Raw genomic sequence first — 13510 nt, forward strand, 5'->3', positions numbered from 1 at the left:
CTCTCAGGAGGTCAAGCAAATAGAAGTCTCCAGGAAAGGATAAAATTCCTAACTTCTGGTTGAATGCCTTCTCAGAGAGCCATGAACTGCTAACAAAACTTTACAACGATGTTTTGCAAAATCCTAGTTTTATGCCTTCTTGGCTAGTTAATGGTTTAACAATCCTGCTTCCAAAAAATGAGGAAACAAACGAACCAAAAAATTATCAACCCATAACCTGCTTGTATAAGACACTAACATCTGTCCTAACCAAGTACACCTATAGTTTTTTAATAGAAAGTAGCATATTCCCTAATGAGCAAAAGGGATGTAAACGTGGATCTTATGGTTGTAAAGATCAGCTACTCATCAATAAGATGATCTTAGAAGATTGTCACAAGCGACACAAAAACTTGTCAATAGCCTGGATAGACTATAAAAAGGCCTTTGATAGCCTACCACATAGCTGGATTAGTAAATGTCTGGAAATGTATAAAATAGCTCCTACCCTGCGAAACTTTTTATCTGTAAGTATGAGATCATGGAGAACCACACTGACGTTGAACAATGACAATGAATCTCTAAATGCTGGAGATGTAAGAATTTCATGTGGCATTTTCCAGGGTGACTCACTATCACCACTCCTCTTCTGTCTAGCCCTAATACCACTCTCAAAATTGCTCAATGATGCACAGTATGGTTATAAAATATTTGATAAAAATATAAATCATCTCATTTACATGGATGATTTAAAGCTCTTTGCAAAAACTGACCAGCAACTCAAAGGCCTACTAGCGATTGTTAAACAATTCAGTGATGACATCAGGATGCAATTTGGCCTTGATAAATGTGCAAAAGCTACCTTTATCAAAGGAAAAATGACAAAAACATCGAATGTGAACCTTAACCAGCAAAATGTCATAAAAGAGTTAGAACCAGCAGAGAGCTACAAATACCTAGGGGTAATTGAAGGGGACAATATCAAGCATTCAGTGATGAGGGAAAGGATCAGAAGAGAATGTTATCGCAGGGTGAGAGCAATACTGAAGACAGAGCTGAACGCGAGAAACAGGATCAAAGCGATCAATGCTCTAGCCATACCAGTCGTGACTTACAGTTTCAATATCGTTAACTGGTCAATTACTGAAATATGTAATGTTGACAGAAAAATAGACAAAAACTGTTGACAATGCATAGAATGCACCACCCTAAGACAGATATAGAACGTCTTTATCTGCCAAGAAAAGAGGGAGGCCGAGGACTTCTACAGCTGGCATTAACAATGAAGGTAGCCACAATTGGCCTAGACACCTATCTGAAAAACTCTGATGACTGGATGCTAAAACTTGTCTCAAAACATGAAAGCAAGAAAGCATCTTACTCAGTAACAAAACAGGCAAAGGAATATCTAAGTGAATTCCAATTGCAACAAATTCAAGAATTAGACGAACTGGAAACACCTGCAGAAAAAGCTAAGCGCTTGAAAACCCGTGCCAAAATTGCTGCCTTAGATATTATGACTGATAAATGGCATGGAAAACCTCTCAATGGCAAATACCCAAAGAGAGCGAATAATGCAGATATTGACAAAGCCCTTACCCATCAATGGCTAATGGCCTCTGGCTTGAAATCAGGAACAGAGGGGTTTATCATAGCAGCCCAAGATCAATGCCTACCTACAAAGAACTACCAGGCCAACATATTAAAGAACGGCAGCTCCCCATTATGTCGTATATGCCAACAACAAAATGAGACCATCGATCATGTTGTCTCCATGTGCAGTCTGCTTGCGCCTACAGAGTATCTCAACAGGCATGATAGAGCTGCACAATATATTCACTGGGTAATATGCAAAAACCTGGACTTGCCTCATGATAAAAACTGGTGGAACACAAACCACCCCCAGTACTTGAAAATGATCACATCGCACTCCTCTCGAACTTCACCATTCAAACTGACAGAAAGATAGACGCAAATAGGCCAGACATCATACTGAAAGACTTCAGACAAAAATCATGCCTCCTCATTGATATGACTGTCCCAATCGATATAAACGTATCTGTCAAGACCTACCAAAAACTAAGCAAATATAAAGATCTTGAAATAGAAATTAGCAAAATGTGGAATCTGAAGACGAAAACAATACCTATTGTCATAGGTGCCCTGGGAATGACAGCGAAACGGGCTGATTACTACCTAGCTCAGATACCAGGAAACCCCAAAATGGCTGAAGTTCAAAAGATAGTGCTCATGGGAACTGCCCATATCCTACGTAAAATACCGTCTATGTGATCTCAAATTTTAAAACAAACACATAATTTTCTTATGGTTTCTTAAACATTCACTAGAACAAAACTGTACAAATCCAAATATATGGTACCCTAGGCATAACACCTACATGAACTTCTAACTTGTTGTCTCTTGAGGTCTCTGGGTGAGACTTGGATCCAACTTGTACAAATGCAAAACAAAAGTCAAACATAAAATAATAATAATAATAATAATAATAATAATAATAATAATAATAATAATAATAATAATAATAATAATAATAAAACACTAATACCACTCTCAAGTGAACTGAATAGAACAGAGAATGGCTACGAAATTGACAATAGGAAAATACGCCATCTATTTTATATGGATGATTTAAAACTATATGGCAAAGATGATGAAGAGCTTGAAGGACTACTACATACTGTGAAAGGATTCAGTGATGATATCGGGATGGAGTTTGGCCTTGAAAAGTGTACCAAAGCCACTTTTAAAAAAGGGAAACTGGTAAAGTCAAGTTCAATAGAATTAGATGTTGAAACAGTAATAAAGGAACTTGAGCAAGAACAAACCTATAAATAACTGGGAAGAAATGAAGGCTCTGGTATCCAGCATGCAAGCATAAAAGAGAAGGTTAGGAAGGAATGTTATAGAAGAGTTCCAGCAGTTCTGAAGTCTGAGCTGTATGCATATAATAAGATGTTAGCCATAAATTCCTTAGCAGTCCCAGTTGTTCTTTATAGCTTCAATGTGCTTAACTGGAATACCAGTGAAATAATGAAAATTGATAGAAAAATCCGTAAGTTACTGACTTGTAATAAGATGCACCATCCAAAAGCAGACGTGGATTGTCTTTAGCTTCTCAGAGCTCAGGGAGGTCGAGGCTTGATCCAGATTGAACTTATGTACAAAACCACCACAATCAAACTGGCCAAATACCTTGAAACAACCAGCAATTGGATGCTGAAACTTGTTGAAAAACATGAAAGACCGAAAAAACTTCACTCTATTCTGAAGGAGAGCAAAAATTTCGCTACTGATCTCATAGATACCTACCAGATTGATCAGGTTGAAGGAAATGCGCCAACTGCTGCTGCAAAGAAAATAAAATTAATTGCAAAAACAAAAGCACATGAAAAATTAGCTAGCAGATGGGAACAGAAACCTCTGCATGGCAAGTATGTGGCCTCTAGCAAACAAGCTGATGTTGACCAGAAACACATGCATCAATGGCTACGAAGCTCAGAGCTAAAAGCAGAGAGTGAGGGTTTCATATTAGCTGCTCAAGACCAAAGCTTATTAACCCAGAACTACCAAGCCAATGTGATAAAAAATGGAGCTGACCCAAAATGCTGATTCTGTAACGATGAGATTGAAACTATAGACCACCTAATCTCAGGGTGTAGAGTCTTAGCACTTGTAGAATATAAAGCAAGACATGACAGAGACAGCCACTGTTTACACTGGACAATATGTCGGCATTATAAAATCAAAACCGCTGACAAATGGTATAAACACTGTCCTGAAGCTGTGACTGAGGGAGAAAACGTGTCGATTCTCTGGGCCTTCCCTGTACATACTGACAAAACTATAAAAGCTAATAAACCGGATATTATTATAAAATATCAGACAAAGAAGATGTGTTTATTAATTGACATGAGTATTCCTTGCAATCATAACACAGCGGCGAAATAATTTGACAAGATCAGTAAATATAAAGACTTGCTAATAGAAATTGAAAAAATGTGGCATCTCAAGGCGACTACCATACCAGTGATTGTAGGATCTCTAGGAATGATAAAAAAAGGTACTGAAACCTATTTGAAAATGATACCAGGCTTACCATCCCTACAGGAAGTGCAAAAAATCGTGCTAACTGGAACGACTCATGTACTGAGAAGAGCATTATCGCTGTGAAACAACATCCATTCATGAATTTATTTATTTATTAATTTTTTTAAATACATATTTTACCTGTGAATTTGCGTGTGTAAACTGGGAATGCATACAATGAGCTTCTTGGTGAGAAATGGAAGAAAATTTGAAGGAAGAAAAAACAACAACAACATAATAATAATAATAACAATAATAATGGTTTCAAGTTTTGGCACAAGGCCAGCATTTATGAGAAGAGAAGACTAGTCGATGAAATTGATCCCACTTTTCACTGGTACTTATTTTATTGACTTTGAAAGAATTAAAAGGCAAAGTTGACCTTGGCAGAATTTGAACTCAGAACATAAAGAACTGTTGCTACACATTTTGTTCACTGCAATATCAATTCTGCCAGCTTGCTACCCTGAAAAATAGTAATAATAATAATATTTTCTTCTATAGGGGCAAAGCTTGAAATTTTGGTGGTAGGGTGCTAGTGTATTATATTGACTCCAGTACTTGTTTAATCAACCCCAAAAGGGATGAAGGATAAAGTCAGAGTTGGCAACATTTGAACTCAATCTGAAGACCCAGAGGAAATGCTGTTGGGCATTTTGTCCAGCATGCTAATGATTCTGGTTTCAAATTTTGGCACAAGGCCAGCAATTTTTAGGGGAGGGAGTGGATCAATTACACTGACCTCAGTGTTCAACTGTGCTTATTTTACCAGCCCTAAAATGATGAACGGTGAAGTTGATCTTGTCAGAATTTAAACTGGAAATGTAAAGCTAGAGGAAATGCCATTAAGCATTTTGTCTGGTGGGCTAAAGATTTCATAGGTTTGGAAACAGGGGGTGCAGGGGATCAAATGCACCCACAGAAATTGTTGGTGGGGTAATGAAAACACTTTGAATATCCTGTGTTGGAACTGAGTTTGCACCCACTAAGCAACTTTTGTTCCCACACTTATGAAAGACCCTGCCAGTTTGCTACCTTAATAATAATACTCTTTTACTCTTTTACTTGTTTCAGTCATTTGACTGCGGCCATGCTGGAGCACCGCCTTTAGTCAAGCAAATCGACCCCAGGACTTATTCTTTGGAAGCCTAGTACTTACTCTATCAGTCTCTTTTGCTGAACCACTAAGTTACGGGGATGTAAACACACCAGCATCGGTTGTCAAGCGCTGTTGGAGGTGGGTGGGGACAAATACAGACACACAAACATACATATATATGCATATATATATATATATACGACAGGCTTCTTTCAGTTTCTGTCTACCAAATCCACTCACAAGGCTTTGGTCAGCCCGAGGCTATAATAGAAGACACTTGCCCAAGGTGTCATGCAGTGGGAATGAACCCAGAACCATGTGATTGGTAAGCAAGCTACTTACCACACAGCCACTCCTGCACCTATAATAATAATAATAATAATAATAATAATCATAATTGGCATGCACTGCTCTCTCACTCAATAATAATAATGATGATGATGATAATAATGATAATAATAATAATAATGATAATAATAATAATACAACGTTTCTCTGCCCTAGGTGTACGGAAAACACTCGGCGAGAAATGGGAAAAAATTTGAAGAAGAAAAAAAAACATAATAATAATAATAATAATAATAATAATAATAATAATGGTTTCAAATTTCGGGGAAGGGAGATTTCTTTGGAAATGCTTATTTAATAATTAGGGAGAATGGGTGGTGTTGGGGTTGGGGTGGGGGGCAAACCAAATTATTTTCACAGGTTTATTTTAATGATTCATATTTTCACTGAAAAAAAAATGTATCTTAAAAATAGATCAAAAAAATAATTTGATTTGCCCCTCCTTTCTCCCTAAATGTTAAGACTATAGCATAGGCAAAAAATTCCTGTCTCATTTAGATAAGTGTTTCTCAATAAATCACAAATACAGGAAGATTTTTAAAAGATGTTCGGTAAAAATATCATACAGCTGCTGAACCAATACGAAGATCCTTATAACATATCACAATCACCAACAGCCCACTCCCAGTTGTAACTGTTGAAATCCTGAAACCTGCCCACTTGATCAGGTATGTATGATAAACTCTGTCATATATGAGACAGAATCAACAGCAACAGTTCAAGATAACACAATTTGAAAAAAGAATTACATTGGGTTTGTGAAGGTGATTTAAAAAAATGTTATGCACACTATTTATCTTCTTTCTGGTATGTTGACAAAAATAATGCAACTAAATTGGCTAGCCACATATGGAGTTTGAAGTCCAACTCCACACCACATACAATCAAGTAAAGAATCACACAAAGAAATCCAAGCCATATGTTAATGAATCTAAGAGTTAATGAATCTAAGAGTTAATGAATCTAAGAGATAATGAATCTAAGAAAAGCAAATTATGCATAACATGAAGATCTCATATTCTTCTTAGATCCAGGAATTCCACCACACTGCTTAATTCCAGATCTGAAATTATTAGCAGGTGCAAACACATGGACAGGTTTCTTTTGTCAACCTGGAGAACACCACCCACTTCAGATTGAGTTGCTGTTTCAAAGACTTTGTCATATTTTCTGTTATTTTGTTCTAAACCAACTGCATTAATTATGGCTTGTGCAACCAGGGAAGATGGAGATCTTGGTTTCCTTGCTTTTGTTTCTTACTTCTTGTTCCATTTTTTTATCTCTCACCTGATGGAATACTTTATTTTTGTTGATCTATATGTGTGTGTGTGTGTGTGTGTGTGTGTGTGTGTGTGTGTGGTTGGTGTTTGGAAGGCCATAACAAAACTGATCCTGTACTGATGCCACGTAAAAGCACTCTTGTGGGGTTGTTGGTGTTAGAAAAGGGTGTAAAAATCATGTCAAAACAGATACTGAAGTCTGGTGCAGTCTTCTGCTTGGTCAACTCCTGTCAAACCGTCCACCCATGCCAGCATGGAAGATGGACATTAAATGATGATGATGAAATACACATGTGAATCTATTTCTCTCTCTCTCTCCACACACACACACATGGAAAGAAGAAGTGTATTCCTATGCAGGAAAAACTATGGGAGAATTTGTTTCAGGGTCTGAAATGCACCTGAATTTGAAAAATGGGTAGTTTTTCACATACATACCAAGCATACCAAATTTATTCACATACATACCAAACTAGTTTCAACAATTTTTTGTTTATCAATGATACTAGTATATATATAGAACAAAAGATTTTTAGCAGAGTTTAAAATTATGAATTAAGAATTGGACAAGCATGTTTAAATGATCAAATGTTCAAATGTTCACATAAATATCCATGAGTTTTACAGGGATAGATAATATCAAAGTAGATATTTGGCGAAGATCATAACAAATGTCCGTTATTGAAAGTTTGGTCATATTGAGTTTTTATAGAATATGTGGACAACAGAGAGAGAAAAAGGAAGAAAGTAAAAAGAATTCTTTTTTTACAATTTCAGATAAACAAATGGAATTAAATAATTATATACGTTAACAAAATTAAATCAAATTAAATATATAAAAAAAACAAAGAATAGAAAAATAAGTAGGTATAAACACATGAACAAAATAAATAAAAACAAATTAAACAAACGTGGGGATACAGATAACACAGGCACTCCCCCCCCCATGCACTTACTAAACATAGACACACATAGGGGTATACACATGCGCAAATAAAGACACATACAATAGGAATACAAAATACAAAATGGCTGATCATTAGTAAGGAAAGATACACAAATAAGAAAGAAGAAAGCAAAGGACCACTGATGAGGTCACAGAAGTGAAAATAGTCAACAGTCACAGTAATTTTGGTATGCATGTGCAGCCATCTGTGTATGTGCATCTGAGCACACATATATGTACTCATGTAGCTATGTTTTTGTATCCATGTATATCTGCGTATGGTAATGTATACATGCATAGGCATGTATATTGGAGTTCTTATAACTATTTATATGGTTTTATATACTTTTTGTAGGCTTTTTTATGTGCCTTATATTTTTATATATTCATTTTTTATTTTATTCTTATTTTATATTTGTATTGAATTTTGTAAATCTCTGAAGAGGCCTAGCGAATCATGCATGTACCCCCATTACATCATTTTCATCTACTAATTACTCCAGTGTACGGGAGCTATAGGGATAGAATGGAGTATACCAACGCTAGGCCGAAACAGCTGTAAGATTTTGTCCCTTCTCCAATTGCTAAATGTCCTTTAAATTTGAAATCTTAATTGTTGATATAACATGGTGTGTCATAAGTGTCTGTATATTGTGTTTTTTGTCAATTTAGTTATAAAATAAACAGATTAATCAACGGAATACAGTGTCTGCAAGTTGATGAGTGCTTCGTATTCCCCTCCATTTTCTTATTGCTATATATATATATATATATATATATATATATATATGCATATATGGGTACCAGATATCACCAACTGTGCAGACAACGTGAAGTACAAAAACAAATAAGTTAAATACGCAAACAACGAGAGAAAAAATGGAAAACAGGACAAGTAACACAAAGAACGACCCTTCATCAGCTGTTAGCTGTCTATCTACTCCTCATTTCGAGCATTCAATGACAATATGAGTCTTCGAAGACAGTTGCTCCCATAAATTCCAAAATAAAATTTTGGATTTATGGAGGGTCAAAGCTGGGAGCAAAACAGGACAGTGGAGACACACACATACACACACACACACACACACATATATGTATGTGTCTGTGTGTATATATATATATATATGTGTGTGTGTATATATATATATATATATGTATATATATATCTATACATATATATATATATATATATATATATATATATATATATATATATATATATATATATATATATGTATGTATATGTATATATATATATGTGTGTGTGTCTGTGTTTGTACCCCCATCGCTTGACAACCGATGTTGCTGTGTTTACATCCCTGTAACTTAGCAGTTTGGCAAAACATACTGATAGAATAAGTACTAAGCTTACAAAGAATAAATCCTGGGGTTGATTTCTTCGACTAAAAGCGATGCTCCAGCATAGCTGCAGTCACATGACCGAAACAAGCAAAAGAATAAAAGACTATACCATTTTAACCCTGAGCAATGCCGGCTATCTCTGCTAGTATATATATATATATATAAGGGTAATTTTGGAGGTCTGTCTCGTCTTTATAATGAGAAAGCAAAATAGAATTTTCATGCATGTAATTCTTCCTTCTTTGCCAGATATAGAAATGTTTGGAGATTTATTTAAGCCATCTTTAGATTTCTCTGTCAAATGTAATGCTTATTTATTCACATTGTTTTGAATAAACCAATCATTATCTTGTAGCTAGAAGAGTTTGATAATGTGATTGTTTATTTTTAGGATGACATTGTAGAGTAGGTGTGAGAGACCAAATCTGGCAAGTTTGAACTTAAACAGGTAGAGTATTTGGGCTGGATATGGCTGGTTTAAAATGCTAAAGGGTTAAGCAAGGCAATTTATTCATCTCTTCCCCATTCAATTCTCTCAGGTAGCCCAGAGAAGGACCTCACCATTTTCTCCCTCTGTTAGTTGTTTCTCTCATCTTAAATATTACATTAACCATGAAGATCACTGGATTTAATTTTCTTTTTTCTTTTATATTTCTAATTCAAAGGATCGCTATGGCAATATGGTGGACTCTGGCCAATATGGGAACGAGGCCTACATGAATCAAGCAGATTATGGTCAGAATACTTACTCAGAGGTCAACCAGTATATGGACAACAGTGGCTATGGTACAACCTCATCCTACTCTTCAGGAGGTCGTCAGTCCAGATCAACTTACCGAAATTGCCCATCCCCAGGAGTCTGTCTGTCTCCAACCTCACCTTCAGGAGCGGATGTAGGAGGTTATGGCTCTCCAGTTCCACGACGTAGCAAGTCACCTGGCATTCAGCTCATAGTCCCAGGAGGTTGGTGTTAAATTCTGTTTTTTTAATTTATTCATTTGTTTGTTTATTCAGTTGTCTATGTTATTTGTTTTCTTATTTCATATAGTCAAACCTTTGCCATTGTCTCCACCACAATCACCACCACCAACACAGCCACAACCATCATTGCTACTGTCGCTGCCTCTACAGTTTTACCACCACCAGTGGCAGATTGAGTCTAAAAATATTGGTTGCCAGGAGACTAAGGGGGCCCACCCACAACTACAATGCTACCATTTAATTTTTTTTGGTTAAAAGTATTCTTTTCAACTGTCTACAAACATAGCTAGGCTGAAATAATGCATTCTTCCAGGATTGAAAAAAAAATTCTCAAATTGAGGGGATGGGCTCCTTAGATACTAACATGGGCCCCCATATATCGATTCTAATGGTGCAGGAGCCCATGTGCCATCGGGCAAGCTGGCAACCTGGCCAGTCCACCACTGACCACCACCACCTGAATTACAACATTGTCACTTCTGTCAATGTCAACACTGCCACCTCCACCACAATGTTTTCTCCCTTACATTAGAGAGTTCCTCACTTATTTCAAAATGACTGTAAACAGTGTTAGCATAATTTTCATGATATGTTTCATAACTGGTTAACTGGCTGATTCAGTCCCATGCAGTACTATGTCATGCATAAAATCAAAGCCAGCTATGCAATAGTTTTCTGTATATTTTTTTAAACATCTAACTTTAAATCATGATTTTTCCTTTTTTTAAAAAATTTTCCATGTGATATGCTTCAGTGTTGTTTCTGTGTGATCCCCAGTGTACCAGCAAATATTTATTTTAATCTCTAGCATGTCAAGAAGTCAGAAAATAATTGACAATCATTGCTCAACACAATTATTACCTAATAAAATAATATCTCACATAAAACACAGACATTGTATTGAACCTTCACACTGAGCAAATGAAAGAACCTTTAATTCTGTTATTTGATCATAACACTCAAATCTTCCTCAAACTATATTCTACAGTCACCTTCTCAACCTTCTAACAGCATCTGGGATTGTTGAAGAGAGAGAGAGAGAGAGAGAGAGAGAGAGAGAGTGAAAGAGAGATGCATCAGCAGTAGTACTTTCAATACATTTTAGTACTTTTAACAGACTGGACCAATGTGAAATGAAATGCCTTGTTCAAGGGTACAATGCCCCATTCAGTCAATGAATTGAACCCACAGTCTCAGGATCATGAATCCAACACTCTAGCCACTAGCCCACATGCCTTTCACATCCATGACTAACTATTCCCCAGTACATGTCTCCCTATTGGTTTCAGGTGCAGTCCCAATGCATGACACCTTGGGTAAGTGTCTTTTACTATAGCCCCAGGTTAAGTGGTTTTTGGTAGATGGAAAATAAGACACCCATTCTATATATCTATATCTCCGTTTACCTGCCCCCCTCTCTTCTATATATATATATATATATATAGATAGATAGATAGATAATGTGTGTTTTTGTGCCTCTTTGTTTGGACATCACATTATAGTTATAAATGAATGTCACTGTTTTACAAGATGAGTTGTTCATTTTCAGTACTCTGTGCAAACATATCTGGCTATGAGGTAACATTGGTTTTAAATTTTGGCACAAAGCAAGCAGTTTACAAGACTGGAGTAAGTTGATTACATCAACTGTAGTACTCAACTGGTACTTATTTTATCTCTCTCAAAAGGATGAAAAGCAAAGTTGATCTCGGCAGAATTTGAACTCAGAATGTAAAGACAAACAAAATGCCACTAATCATTTTGCCTGGCGTGCTAACAATTCTGCCAGCTCGCTGCCTTGGCTATGAGGAAATATTACCAGTACACATGTCTCCTTATTGTACCTTTTACAGCTACATACATGTCAATATGTTATATTTTGTTCATATTTTTTCCATTAACAGGAGAGATTGACACCGGCAAGCGCATGTCCAGGTATCGATCCTGCTCACCAGGACGTCGCAATGCTCTTATTGGAATGGAAGGTCAAGAATCGGCCAGCCAAAATATAGTAAACAACAACCCTTATGGAAGGTAATTTGACTATTTCTTTAAAATAACCAGCTTATTGAAGAAAAGTTTAGAATGTCAGGAGAAAAAAATGTATTGCAGTATTTCTTCTGCTTCTTTAAATTATGAGTTGAAATCCTCCTTGAACGAACTTTACCTTCATCCTTCTAGATAACATAATATACCAGTCACATGCTGGGGTCAATGATATCAATTACTAACCCCCCTCTTCCCACTCGCCACTTAACTTTGAAATTGCTGGCTTTTTACCTTAATCAGAAATCATTGTTTTTGACTCCAGCATTTTAGGATGACAAAGCTGAATCACCAAGACATTTAACAGAGGAACAACATGACAGCATCACCTTTCATCTTTTACTCGTTTCAGTCACTCAACTGTGGTTATGCTGCAGAACTGGCTTAACCCTTTAGCATTCAGATTACTTTATAAAATGTAAAACTTATTTATTCACATCTTTTAAAATTAATCATATATTATCTTGTAGCTTTGGGATTTTGATGATGAGATCCCTTATTTTTAGAATGACATTGTAGGGTAGGTACTAGATGCGAAATCTGGCCAATTTGAGCCAGATATGGCTGGTTTAAATGTTAAAGGTTTGAAAGGTTTTAGTCAAGCAAATTGACCCCTGTACAAACTTTTTATATTTTTTTAAAGCCTGAAACTTATTCTATCAGTCTCTTTTGCTAAACCACTAATTTATGAGCTTTCGAATGATTCTACCCTGCTGGCCAGGCAAGCAGGCCAACATTCCAACTGAATGGATTGCCAGTTTGTCATAGAGTTATCCATTTATAATTGAGTAGACTGGAGCAACATGAAATGAAGTTAATGACCTGTACGGAGACAGCATTTTCTTATGCAACCATAATATACTACAAAGTATATTAGACAATTTTTATGAGTCAATACCATGTACTACTGTGTTAGCAGTGCTCTTAAATCATATGTTAAGGTCATCTCTATAGATTTTCCATTGAAATTATAGCCAGCACTGATTTTGTTATGACGTTTCATATCTGAGATGTCAGATGTAAACAAACAATGAGATTGGGGATGAAAAATGGGTAATGGGTGTATATGCCATATTTGGGGAGAGTTTGCTTCTTCATCAACACCCATCTAAGCTATTAATCATCCATAAACTCATTGCTTAAATAGCCACTATATATAGTGGTATAATGTTATTGGATATATCAATTTACATATTAAACCCATTCCTGAAAGATGGTACATAAATTCTAATGACTTGTATGGAGACAGCATTTTGTTATGCAACCACGATACACTACAAAGTATATTAAACAGTTTTTAAAGTCAATATGATGTACTATTCTGCTCTTAATCTCCAGGAGATTTCCATCTTTATACAT

General features: G+C 36.0%; 1 protein-coding gene across 1 annotated transcript in view; it reads left to right on the forward strand.

Annotated features, from left to right (window-relative positions):
- Window positions 1-13510, forward strand: part of LOC106867817 (uncharacterized) — a 110713-nt gene that overhangs the window by 33726 nt on the left and 63477 nt on the right. Inside the window, exons 2-3 of the mRNA XM_014912840.3 lie at window positions 9790-10087; window positions 12010-12139. Coding sequence (XP_014768326.1) covers window positions 9790-10087; window positions 12010-12139 — 428 coding nt within the window. The remainder of the gene's footprint in view (window positions 1-9789; window positions 10088-12009; window positions 12140-13510) is intronic.

Source organism: Octopus bimaculoides, chromosome 23 (genome assembly GCF_046866305.1).
Source record: "Octopus bimaculoides isolate indiv1 chromosome 23, ASM4686630v1, whole genome shotgun sequence".
Taxonomy (NCBI): domain Eukaryota; kingdom Metazoa; phylum Mollusca; class Cephalopoda; order Octopoda; family Octopodidae; genus Octopus; species Octopus bimaculoides.